Source organism: Artemia sp. Qi Xiang Cuo, chromosome 12 (assembly GCF_049724085.1).
Source record: "Artemia sp. Qi Xiang Cuo chromosome 12, ASM4972408v1, whole genome shotgun sequence".
Lineage (NCBI taxonomy): Eukaryota > Metazoa > Arthropoda > Branchiopoda > Anostraca > Artemiidae > Artemia > Artemia sp. Qi Xiang Cuo.
The window spans coordinates 54,918,714-54,931,525 of NC_142805.1; the positions used below are offsets into that span (position 1 = coordinate 54,918,714).

Below are 12,812 nucleotides of genomic sequence, written 5' to 3' on the forward strand. Positions count from 1 at the left end.
CTTTGCAGAAAAAATGTACACCATTTCGTATTTTGTAGTAGTTGTTAGTAGTAGTAGTGATAGCATTTAAAATGTATTTATCCATAAGTTATGTGCGCAAATCGGTTTTAAATTGATCAAAATGAACTATTTTGTGTTTGGACTAAGTCTATTTAGAAGCCTCGACGGTCAATGTAAGTTCGAAAAATTTCTTTCTTGAAATCAGATGAGGAGCCTCGCTACCGTTTTTGTTGAAGTATTTTACTGTTTATTGTTAATTTTGTTTATTTTTTTGACAGCTAAATTTTTAAAGGTAATCCAGTCTATACTGCTATTCTTTTTTATTCGTATTTATGTGGTGTTAGGTATAATTAAATATCTGATTTGGCGCTTGTCTTTTATCGAGGTTGTGGATGACTGTTACTCCTTCTTTTGAAAGAGTTAACAGAGAAACTTATAGGGATAATATCCCAGGGAAGATCACTCCAAATTGAAGTGCAACGTCGAATGACACTGTTCTTCAAACACTGTTTTGGCACGGCAGCCTCAAGATAATTGGGCCAAGCTGTGTGCTATCGTGTCTGTCCTGACGGTTTAGCAATGGTAAAACTTCTAGAGAATTTATATCAAACCTCTCACTAACAGACTAGAGTTTCGTGAGGAACGACTGAAACAGTCCCATTCGGGATCATTTGGAGTAGTGCCAACAATGTTTCTGGAGCATCATTGTATAGAGATCTTTGGACAAGTGGATTCCGAGGAAACGAAGCTCGTCAACTTTCTTTATAGCTTTGCCATGAAGATGAAGTTGGGGTGTATGTGTGGCATTTTCGATCTGGAGATCACTTCCTTTGTTTTGAATGCCTTGTAACTGACCATCCAGGCATTGGACCACTTTTCCATTTCTAAACGATCCGTTTGTAGGGGCAGAGGGGCTTGGATCTTCATAATTTGGAATGACTGCATGTGTCGTGGTGTCATCGGCAAATGTCTCCCATGTCATTTATGTTAAGAATGAAAAGTGTAGGTCCCAATATACTACCCTGGGGTACGGTTGCCTTTATTGGATATTTGAAGGAAGTGAACCCGTCAAGAACAGCCCGCAGCGAACGATCAGAAAGAAAGCTCTCAATCACCTTCAACAGACGTCCTCTGACATCATATGCGTAAAGTTTCTTTTGTAGGCAACAGTGTCATACTCTTTCTTTTGATCCGGGAAAATCAACATTAGTGGTCACCTAAAAGGTCATTTGACCCTAGGTCTGATAAATTATATGATTAGAAACGCTTTGTTAACTTTCCCATTGCAGGAAATGAGACTAGTAGGCCCGTGTTCATTGAATCACCATCTGGCTTAGGTATAGAAACGGCATTGACTGATTTTTATTGTGTGAAAAGGTTTCATAGGAAAAACACAGCTGGAAGAGCGATGCCAAAGGTCCTGCTAATTTGGCGTTGCAGGGCTTGAAGACAACATTAGGTATACTGTCGGAAACCGTGGACTTGGTCGCATCAAGAGGCTCCGGAATGTAAAGACTTTAGTAGTGGAATAGTTCAAACGATCAAGGACAGTCTGGGTTCGATCAGGGAACTTCCGACGTGGCATAGATTTGAGAATTCGGCAAACGCTTTAACAAAAGCTTCGGTCTTTGCTTGCGGATCTTGAACAAAAGTCTCGTTAGTTTTAAGGGAAGGAATTAAAGTTCTTTAAGATGTCGGTAAAGCCTCTTTGAAAGTTCTCTACCAGTTCTTAGCAGAGGTATTTTGGAGCTTGGTAGCAAATTTCTCTGTGTACTGTGATTGCCGAATAATGAGAAGTTCATTTTTACGGGCTTTTATGCAATCAAGTTTGTCTTTTTCGCTCTTTGAGAGTAACCATCGCTTGTGTGCCTTTTGTTTTGGTCGGATGGCCTTTTTGCAGTGAATGTTGAGGCAAGGTTTGTCCTTGCTGGACACCTGGATCCGCTTTAACGGATATAGCTAGCAATATAGTCGACTCTGGCCTGCTGGAACGTGCCCAAAAAGCTTCTTCCCTTGATGAGTTTGTGAGATTTAGACATGAGTATGGTATATGGCTCTGTATACAAACGGCAACAGCTCCTCCACCATATTTCGTACCGTCAGGGCGTACTCGGTCTTGTCTGAGGTGCGTGTACCCCTTTATGGTAACCTCACTGCTCAGTATCTCGTGGTTGAGATTGGTATCAGTAATGCACATATGGCTTGATACAGTTCACCAAGTATAGGAACTGTTCAAATTTAGTTCTGAGACTAAATTAACCAATCTGGTTGAGATTGGTGTCAGTAATGCACATAATAGATGGCTTGATACAGTTCACCAAATATAGGAACTGGCCAAATTTATTTCTGAGACTTCCTACATTTCAGTGGGCCACCATAAATAAGTCCGGACGGAGTGTCCCTGGGCGTGCCAAAGGTCGTCGGCGAGAGGTCGGTTTGATCCGAGTATTATTTTGAAGAATTGTTACCTGATAAAAGACGCCTTGTTGGGTGGTTAGCCCAACAAAGACTGAGAGATCAAAAGGTCAGTGCAATTCTTGGATGAGGAACGGAGCAAAAGCCCCTTTTACTCATCCTCAGCAACGGGGGGGGGGTGGTGACCCGGCATCGGTTGTACCTATCTCGGGTTTAGTGCGGTAACAACATCCCCCTTTTAAAAACAATAACCAGATCTAAATTATTATATTATTAGCGAATCCTTGGTAGACAGGTTCAATCTTGGGGCACTTCACGACAAACTATCCATATCAAATAACTCCCTAACCGCTTTGAAATGTACTACTACCTTGTCATAGGGTAACCTTTTCATCGTGGCCCCAAAACCACAAAATCCAACAAAACAACCGTGTCTTTAACCTAAAAAGTCTACTTTTAGTAAATTTATAAATACAAGACCGGGAAGGAGGAATTATCTGTCCGTCCTGATGTAAGAACTATCAATCCTTGTAAGATTTTTTGTTTCAACGAGTTGTAAAAGTTATGATGCAGGGAAAAAACTATTAGCCGTTAATTACATTCTTTATTGATATAAAATATTTTTCCTATTGATTTAACAGCTAAAAACAGAAATTGATTTAGAATATTCAATTAATTAACGCAAAATAATTGAAATTAACTCAAGCCTAATTTAATAAAGGTGCATAATCTTTCTATACTTATTTTTGGTTGAGAGAGGGAATTCGCAGAGCAGAGTAGCAACTTTGATCCCAGTTATGCAAATTATTAATTCTTCTATGCTTTGAAATTTTAACAATTTGGAAGATGTCCTACTTTCTACTACGAATTGTCAGTGAAGTTTTACTTCTCTTCAGTTTTATCCCACCTAGAAAACTGGAATCCTTCAAATCTCTGTAAATTAGAACAATGATGCTTATAAAACTTTTACTTTTTCAAAACGAGCTTCTGAATACTTTGACTGAAGAAGAAGAAGCTAAATAAACTTAATTTTTTTTAGCTCAAGGGGGATTAATGCAATATAAAATTTACCGTTCCAATTTTTCTGGAACGTTAAGGATTGAATTTGTTTTAGTTTCGGTGTAAATTTCAATGAGATTAAACTCGGATCTGTATTAACATGAAATTGGGACTCCGCAGAACTTAGACTCATTTTGGTCCGCTGTATTGACTGTAATTTTGTCGGAATTATTTTGTGTTTCGTTTATCTGCAGGACATGGTATGGTTCAAATGGGAGGTCAACCTAGTGCCTTAATTGCACAATTGAATCAGCGACAGATGAATTCAGGACAAGGTCAAATGGGATCATCCGTAAGTCTTCTTTAACTTTGTCATTATCTTCTTGAAAATTTTAATTTCATTTTATAGTCTTATAGCCTAACTATGAATGCTATTTGAATTTATTTTTACTTTATAGCCTTATAGCTATGAACATTAGTTGAGCACTTGTTTTAATTTTGGAATATTTTGGATAAATGAGACCTAGTTTAAGAAAGATAACTTGAGATTTTTTATAATTTTAAGAGGTGAAAATTAAGAGTAACAAAAAGGTTTGGAGAAAATAAGAGTTGAAGATGCTCAAATTAATCAAAGGCTTTCGAATTCTATTCATAATTTGGAACCTGTGTAATCACTAAACGATATACTATTGCTTCTACTACTCATAAAGAAAGAAAAACGAGCAAAAATGAGGTTTTTAAAGGCCAAATGAAAATACTGACAATACACAACAAAGCGAATATTTTGAGGGGACAAACGCTTCTCTTCTTCCGCGCGAAACGAAAAAATATAATCAATGAGAGCGCCGAAGAGAAACCGACAAATAAAATGCGGGAAGTCAATGTGAATGTAAAAAACCAATGAAAAAAACAATTAATTTAAAAGATGAATAAAATTCAATAAAAGCCAAAAATTGTAAACCCCATTTTTGCTCGTTTTTCTTTATGTTTTGTCAGGCCAATGTGGTTTAAGAAATTATCTGCTACTACTGACAAGTCACTGCCACACCAAGCTGCTGGAGGCCAACACACCTATGAAAGATCCTCCTCCATTTCAATCTATTCCATGTCTCCTCATTGACACCCTCTAAATAATCTCCAATTTCCCTTAACTCTTTCCTTACGGCTTTCTCTCGTATTTCTTTCTCTCGAAAACATCTAACATTTCTCTCGAAAACATCTAACAATTTTATTTCTTCAGCAATCAGCAATTTTATATGGATTTCTTCAGCAGTTTTATTCATGAACTCCACTTCACTTCTCCTCACTTCGTATTTTAATGCTTTCTTCACTTTCTTTACATTCCTCTTATATTCATAGGATCTATCACTTATATATTTCTTGCTCAAGCCCCTCCCCCTTTTTACCGAACTTAAAGTATTTTCACTAATATTCTCAGCTGCGTTTCTAACTTTTTTTTTCCTGAAGACATCATCTTCTGCTTCTCAAACTCTTTCCCTAAAACTATTGAGGGAATGCTTCTGTCAAATTATCATCCCGGAGTCTATAAACGTCATAACTTCCTGGAAGGTGGTACCCTTCCTAAAATTCATTTTTAGATTAGCTACTATGTATCCTAGTATCTTGTATCGATCCTGCCATTTATGGGCCGTTTTATTAGTAAATACTGTATTGGTTATAACTAGATTGTTACACTTACAAAATTATAGCAGTCTTTAAAAAGAAATCATTACTTTTATGTTACTATTTTTGTATGTACTATTACTATTTTTTATACTATTTATTATTACTATTATACTATTTACTATTGTTATACTTATTACTTTTTTTATGTATTTTGTTTATGTTACTAATTTCTTTTTATAGACCAAATTTACCTAGACTAGGAAACCATCTGTTCATATTTTCACCAACATGGGCATTAAAATCCTCTTATAAACATACCATATTTCTACCGAAGATCCTGCTATTTAGTCCTGTAGCTAAGCCCGTACCCTGGATTTTTTTTTGGAGGGGGTTTTACTCAAAGATTTTTTTGTCGGGGAGGGTTACAATAAAAACATCAAAAACGCACACAAAATTTTTTTATATCCATTTTTGTTACGTTTTTAAGTCAAACAAACATTTGGGGGGGGGGGGTTCAAACCCACCTAACCCCCTCACTGGGTACGGCCTTGCCTGTAGCTGTAAAATTGATCTGAGACACTACTATCTCCATTAGTTGGTCCTGCTGGGACATACACTACTGTGAGTAATACCTTGCACATTGTAGTCGTAAAATGAGCAGCTAAAAGTCTATATACCATCCCTACCATCCCAACCTAAGGAAGATTTATCAGTTTCCTTATTCATCGTGAGACCTATTTTCTGCCTATGCACCCCATCCTTCCTGTCTAATTAAATAAATTTGACATTGCCTTACTTCATTTTTCGTGGTACGAATCTCTTAAATTTCTAATAATTTCGGTTGAAAATGTCTGAATTCGTCAGACAAAATGTATATACAATAGTTGTTTTTTAATGTTGTAATATTCCAAGTTACCATTTTATATTATGTAGATCATAGAAGTTATTATGGCCCCAGGAAAAGTAATTACCTCTAAACTAGTACAGAACAGTGACTAATGCATTTTTTGGAGTCTACGTAAACTGCTGAAGCCGACTTAAAACCGGGCAGCAAGAAGTTCCTAGTACCTCCAGTATGAATGGAGGCTTTGCACAATCCTGAGGCTATCTTAGTCACAACATGGTTTTCCACACTTTGCGATGCCCTTCTATCAACAAGAGTCGAAATTCTGCACAAGCAATCTCAAACTTATTGCCTCCGACTCATTATATATCCATGCCTACAAATATTATAGTACTACGGGGGGGGGGAGCCCATAACAGATAACTTAGTTTGAAGAGGTTATACCTATCATCAATAGACCTATCTACTAATTCATATTTATAAGTCAAATTGCTTGTGATTTTCAAGAACAAGCTGACTGTAATTATGTTTTTTTTCCATTTTTATTTAAAAATATTGCAAATTCCCAGAAAGGGAATTTCAATGCGTAAACAGTTCCTACAAGGAGAATTATGTTATGAAAAGGCACAGGCCGCTTAGGCTGGTTAACATATTACGCCATCTTTAGCTCTCGGTTGTTCATGAGAAGTTTTCCCGAAAAGAATGTTCTTGATCTTTTGAGCTTTTAAATTCACCTAAGTTTGTGTATACGTAAGGTAATTTTGGGGTGCTATAAAAGGAAAAAAAAAACAACTTTCAAAAACTGCCATGCAACTGTACATTTCGGTTCAGATTCTTTTTTTTTTTGCAACTTTATTAACAGATCCAAAGTCAAATGCATTTAATTCAGCCATTTTATTCCCAAACCTTGATTTAGAGTTAAACTTCAGCATAATAAGTGGAGGGTAAACGGGGGTGACATCTCCCTCATACTTAGGGTAGCCCTAAGCATGATATAGGAACGGTCAGAAACTAAATACAAAAGCTTTTTTTGCTTTTTTTTTTTTTTAAGAAGGCAGAAACTTCGGAAACAGAACCATAAAAATAGATAAATTAGATCGCACTGCCATCTTTCGTTACTTGTTGGTACACATTTGTTTTAAATGTCTTTTCTCTTTGCAATGGCTTCAAAGAAGCCTTTAAAAGTCTTAAACCCTTTTAAAGTCCAACTCATTAGGAATATGAGATTAACTTTGTAGTGTAGCTAAAAGTTTCGTCAATATGAATCTGGTCCTGGTTGTGGATCCCCAAGTTCACATCTTTTCTATCCATAAATCGATGACATGATTAAGAGCCACTTGTAAATTCTCTGCATCACTTTGAGTGACAAATAGCCCAAGTAGCCATCTCAGAGTTCAAACATTATCGAAGACTCAGTATGATGGGTTAAATGCTCTAACAACCTGTACAGGCATCTCTGAGTTAAAATACTCTATTAATTCCTCTGTATTGCTTCAAGAAAGGGAGAGAGAGAAAGAGAGCATGGTTTATTACACAACTTTCTTAGCTCTTGGCCAATTTACAGTTGCAAAAACATTACATTTTGAACATAGACGCAAAAAAAGCCCCAACAATACAGTTTAAACATAGAAAAACATAGACATAGATAAACATGGACATTACTACATTACATGTTAAACATAGACGTAAAAAAATGACACAAATGAATTACAATTTCGGTTTGTTCGTGCACGTAAAGGTTTCAGTTTGAGTTTTTGTCTGGTTTTTCTGTTTGGTGGAGCATCTGCGGGGAGAATATCACGGTGAGGATCCCTCGAAGTTGAAGAAAGGACCTAGCAGATTTCCATCCAAGCAAAGCACGTTGAACAGAAAATTTTCCCTGACATGAATTTAATGCGTATACAATTGATGCTTAATCCCCTCCCCCTCGGGGATGCTAATATTAAACCCGAGTTCTCCTCAGCATCTTAAAATTTTATAATCTTCCAAATTTTTATTTTTTTTTTACTTTTTTTCCTTTAAGATTTTTTTACATTACCCTTCCCCCCCTCCCTAAATAAATCCTGTTGTTGGGATATGGTACAAGCCGGAGATATATATCGGTTTAGAAGAAGTCAAATTACGTAAAATTTAATAAAATCTAATAAAAGAAAAATTCATTTGGTGAAACCCAACCTACAATTTCTTTACTTGCAGAAATAAAACTAGTGCCACGATAATCTCATACACATTTTTTTTATTTACTTTATTTTAAAAAGTCATATGTAGTTGACTCATGATTAAGTTGTTCAAAAGGCTGGGTGTTCCTTCTGTATTCTTTCTTCCTGTACACTATAAGATTGACCCTGTACAACCTTGAAAAAAAAATACGATTGTCACTTGACTCTAGATAGCTTTAAATTATGCATTTATACAACCTTGAAAAAAAAACATACGTTTGTCACTTGACTCTAGATAGCTTTAAATTATGCATTTATTGCATGTGGGGAGGGGAAGTATAAATAATTTAACTTCTACTATTGGTCTAACGGCCCCTTGGAAAAGTCTGACAGTGTTTTGGCATGACAATACACTCGTCCTATCCCAATGTAATTCAATGGAAAAGTTCTCTCAGACTTGACTTCAAGCCTTTAAACTGCAGAGGTCTGAGTTTTGGAGTATTGTCCCAAGAGAAGGGGAAAACATCAAATACAATGAATCCCGGAGGGTTTGGACTATTCTGGTAAATAACTGGGTAGGGATAACTTCCTGTTTCCCTGTGTGTACTTCCAAAATTTGATAGAGTCGAATGTGAGGTCTCTTTTTTTGGTCTCATTTGATTTTAGATGCATTCTGCTCTGAATTAACTTCGTAAATACATTAATCAAAAAAGGTACGTAAATACCTTTTTTGATTTTATTTTTCTTTTTGTTATTTTCTTTCCTCTCTGAGTTTCATTTGAATTAACTTCGGGGCTAAGGGCCTGATTTTGGACATTCTGTAGATTGACTTGCTCCTGGTTGAACTTATTTTGGAAATGGTTTTTGCTGATGTTAGTCATTTTGCGCTGGTCAATGTTTTTGCGGTTTAAATATTGCTTTGCTTTATTTTTGCTTGGGTTCCGTTTTGTTGGGGAGATTTTTTTTCGGGTTGAACTTTGTGTGGATTAAATTTTTAGCGGTTCGAATTTTGGACGGGTAGAATTTTGTTTGCATTGAAGTGGAAATAAAAAAAAGAATAGACTATTTAAACAAAAAAAACTAAAGCCAAACATCCAAACAATTAAAGCCAAAACTAGCCAGCAGGCATAAAAAATGAGAAAATAACTGTAGCTTATGCTATTCTAAAGACTGGAGAAAAGGCAATTAACCCATTTTCCCAAAATTCTAGGTCTTCTTACTCCCCTCTTCACCCTTCGTACAAAGAATAAAAGTTCTTAAAGTTATAACTTGATTCTCAAGCTGCATGAAAAAAGTGTAAAGAGCGCTCCATACAATAGTAATAAAGTTTAAAAATAAGAAGTTTGGAAACAAAATATGCACAAAAAATCTCCACTTAATGCAGATGAAATTCATAAAAAAAAATGAATTAAAAGGTTGATCAAGGGCTATTACCGTAGTTTGAGAATAAGGATGAGTAAATTTGCATAATCTCAGAAAAGAGGAAAGCCCCGAAAAGTTACCTGGTCCTGAGGAAGAATGCACCGTCAAATTCTGGGGTCAAAATTTCGAAATTCTGCTGTCTTCTAATAAAATTTTCTAGTGGCTAGCTGCGAAAATGTGAAATTTGTTTTTTTTTGTGTGTGTGTTTTTTTACAAGGGGAGATTATTGTTATCATTTTATACAGAAATATTAGAATTCCAGAAAGGTAATCGTGAATTACAGTGCCCTCTTAAGAGCCAAAATGATTAGAGTTCGACTAGCGCCCCTTCGTTTGTCAGCCCTGGGCCCAATAATGGTCAAGCATTACACAGTTTCAATCTTTTAAGATAGCCATTTTAATGATCGTAATATATGAGTGTCTGTATCTGATAGATGGCAGTGCAGTCCATCCCACCCCAGTTTCTAGGGTCCAAGAATAATCCGTTTTGTATAGAAGCGTTCATGCATAAGTTGTCGAAGAGAGGTAGGCTTGTTGTACCTTGATGCAATCAGATATTAAATCTTACGGATATTTTGTTCAATAACACATCGGGGTTATCAAAAGGCTTTCTGGAGAGCTTATCCTAAGGTTTCCGAATAAGTAAGTTTATTTGTGAATTGTAGGCTGCCAGAAAGGTGAAAGTGTTACAGCTTTTTGGTTTTGTGTTGGACAGAGGCTTTATTTAAAACAATTTTAGTATCCCAAGGATCATTTTTATACGAAATCCATGTCCAAGGCCCGAAGTCTGATTGACAAATTTCTGGAGAAAAGTGGACACTTTTAACATTTTCAGTGGAAAATTGACAGTTGACGTAGTCCTGAATGATTTAAGAACCATCCTCTTCCCCTTCTCTAGACCATCTAGGACTACGGCTACGAGGACTGGTGGAATTCGGAGAACCTCAGTTTCATGCATCTACAGAAGGAACCTTTTTTTTACAGAGGGCTCAGCGTTTCAAGGGGAGAATCAAGGGGCAACAAAAAACTAGTAAATGTTTGTGAAAAATGGAAATTTTAAGAAATAATGGGTGAAATTTGAGTGTTTTAGGGGGTAAAGTGAAGCCTCCTCCCTTTTTGTAGACATGCCCGCCTCGGGTAATAGGTAAATAATTTCTTGCGTTGTGTAAACTTTTTACATTAATTGTTTTTCGCTGTGTCAAAATACGAAACAAATTGAGTGACTATTAACCTCCCAAATCTACCTTCTTAGTCTAATTTTGGTGCTAAAAAAATATATCGATCGTTGGAATAAGACATAAACATATAACAAGTCCTGAGATTTCAGGGGGGCCCGAAGCCTCCCTCCTCACTTGCAGACATACCCGCCTTAGCAATAGGTGTATAATTTCTAGTATTTGTGCTAGAAATTATATCACACGAATTCTTCTCCTTTGTGTTTTTTTTTTTATTTATCAAACAGTAAAACAAATTGAGTGACTATTAAACTTCCCAGCATACCTCATAAGTCTGTTTCTGGTGGTATAAAATATATCAAATCCTGGAAAAGGTACAAAAGCCCATAATAGTTTCTTTAGCACCGAGTCTAGTCGAAGGGTAGATGTCTCTGGTCTAAGATGCCTTCGTATTTTTAACTCCTAAATGCAAAAGAAATATTGCGTTAACTGAAACACTATCTGCTCACGAAGTTCTTATCGCCCGAAAATATGATTTATTGGCTTACCCTAGAAAATATTCTTTATCTGATTTTCTGTCAATTTTTGGGTACGTTCGGGTGTCCATTATTTTCCTTATTGGACAGTTAATACTAACTTCTCCGGATGTAATCTGTAATAGATAGCAACAAATACTTATCCAGCAACTTGTAAACTGAAATGCTACTGACAACTAAGTGGATAATCATATGTAATCTGCAATAAACACAGTTATTTACAAATCTTAAAAGGCGTGCCGCACTTTGCAATTACTGTCCTTTTTTGTTTCTGCGCGTAATTTCATTTTTTCCCATTTTAGGAACAGATTGAATTTTTGTTAGTACATGACGTCTCTTATCATCGCTTATCCTACATTTTTTGGGATTCATAGCTGTAACATATCCGACAACTAATCCAGACCGTTCCGAGCACCCTCCTAACCTAAAGGACACCCTAGACTGTCAATCATTTTGATCAAAAGTTTCCGTCATTCAATTGATTAAAGCATGATTGACCGGCTAGGAGCCTGTTTGACCCTTGAGTCAAGCGTTGATGGTGATCGATAGAAAGTTTGAATGACTCAATGGGTTCCTAGATGTTCAATCATGCTTTAGTCAATGGATTGACGGAAGCTTCTGATCAAAATGATTGACCGTCTAGGGTGTCCTTAACACATTGTTTACGTCTTGTGAAAAGCTTAGCATAATTATTCGGACTTGTCGGGCAATCTTGGAATACTATTACTATGACTTCTAAAAATACCGCCTGAGGTTATACTGCTACGCACGCTTGGAATGCAAAACAAATATTTATTTTTTGAGGAATATCGTCAGAGAATAAAAGATAACCTTAAATATAAAAACAGGAAAATAATTACACTGCGCTCATATGTGAAACTATTATCAATTTTTGTTTTCTGTTTTTCATGTACTAAGATTAAGAAGTCATCCAATTAAGGACGAATAATGAATATGTGCTGCGTGCCATTTTTTAGTCAAAGTCCATTCAACCCCGGTTAAACTAATTTGAGATAGCCGAAAATTCATGATCAGTAAGGCTTTCAAAAAGGGCTTTAATCAATTCTTTGCATGTATAACGTTTTACATTAAAGTAGGAAAAAGTTTTGTAAGGTAAAAGGGATTTTTCATTTATTTAATTTTTTTTGTTTTAGAAAGAGGACAGTGTAATTTTAGTAATGATTGCTTGTGGTAGCCATTTTAAAAACGAAATCATATCTTGTTGACTTCAAGATATGATTTTATACAGGGCCGTGTCCAGGGCTTTTTTCGGGGGATTACAGAAGGATTTTTTTTCCGTGGGGGATTTAAAGAAAAATAAAAACGCATCAAAATTTGTTCATATTCAGTTTTGTCCGAGTTTAGCACACATTTCAAGGGGGGAAGGAGGTTCAAACCCCCCTAACCCCTCTGGATACAGCCTTCCTTGTTGTATAAAAATGTGGATGCCTCAAATTTGTTACAGTTTGAGATTTATGCTATGCATAAAAAATGCCGGAAGTTAATTACCTTCTCCCCATTATTGCGTTTTGTGCGTAAGGTGATGGATCCTTTTTCTAAGTGTTATATGATACCTTTGAGTTGCTAGGACGAAAGTGAAGATCCATAGTATGAATTACGCTGACTCCAAAAAAGGA

At 36.1% G+C, this 12,812-nt stretch overlaps 1 protein-coding gene across 4 annotated transcripts in view; it reads left to right on the forward strand.

The window, feature by feature from the left end:
* The window catches only part of LOC148946287 (mediator of RNA polymerase II transcription subunit 15-like), a 105,444-nt gene that overhangs the window by 38,958 nt on the left and 53,674 nt on the right, over nt 1-12,812 (forward strand). For all 4 annotated transcript variants that reach the window (XM_089097927.1, XM_089097928.1, XM_089097929.1 and 1 more), the window contains exon 5: nt 3,669-3,766. In XM_089097927.1, the coding sequence (XP_088954053.1) occupies nt 3,669-3,766 (98 nt within the window). The remainder of the gene's footprint in view (nt 1-3,668; nt 3,767-12,812) is intronic.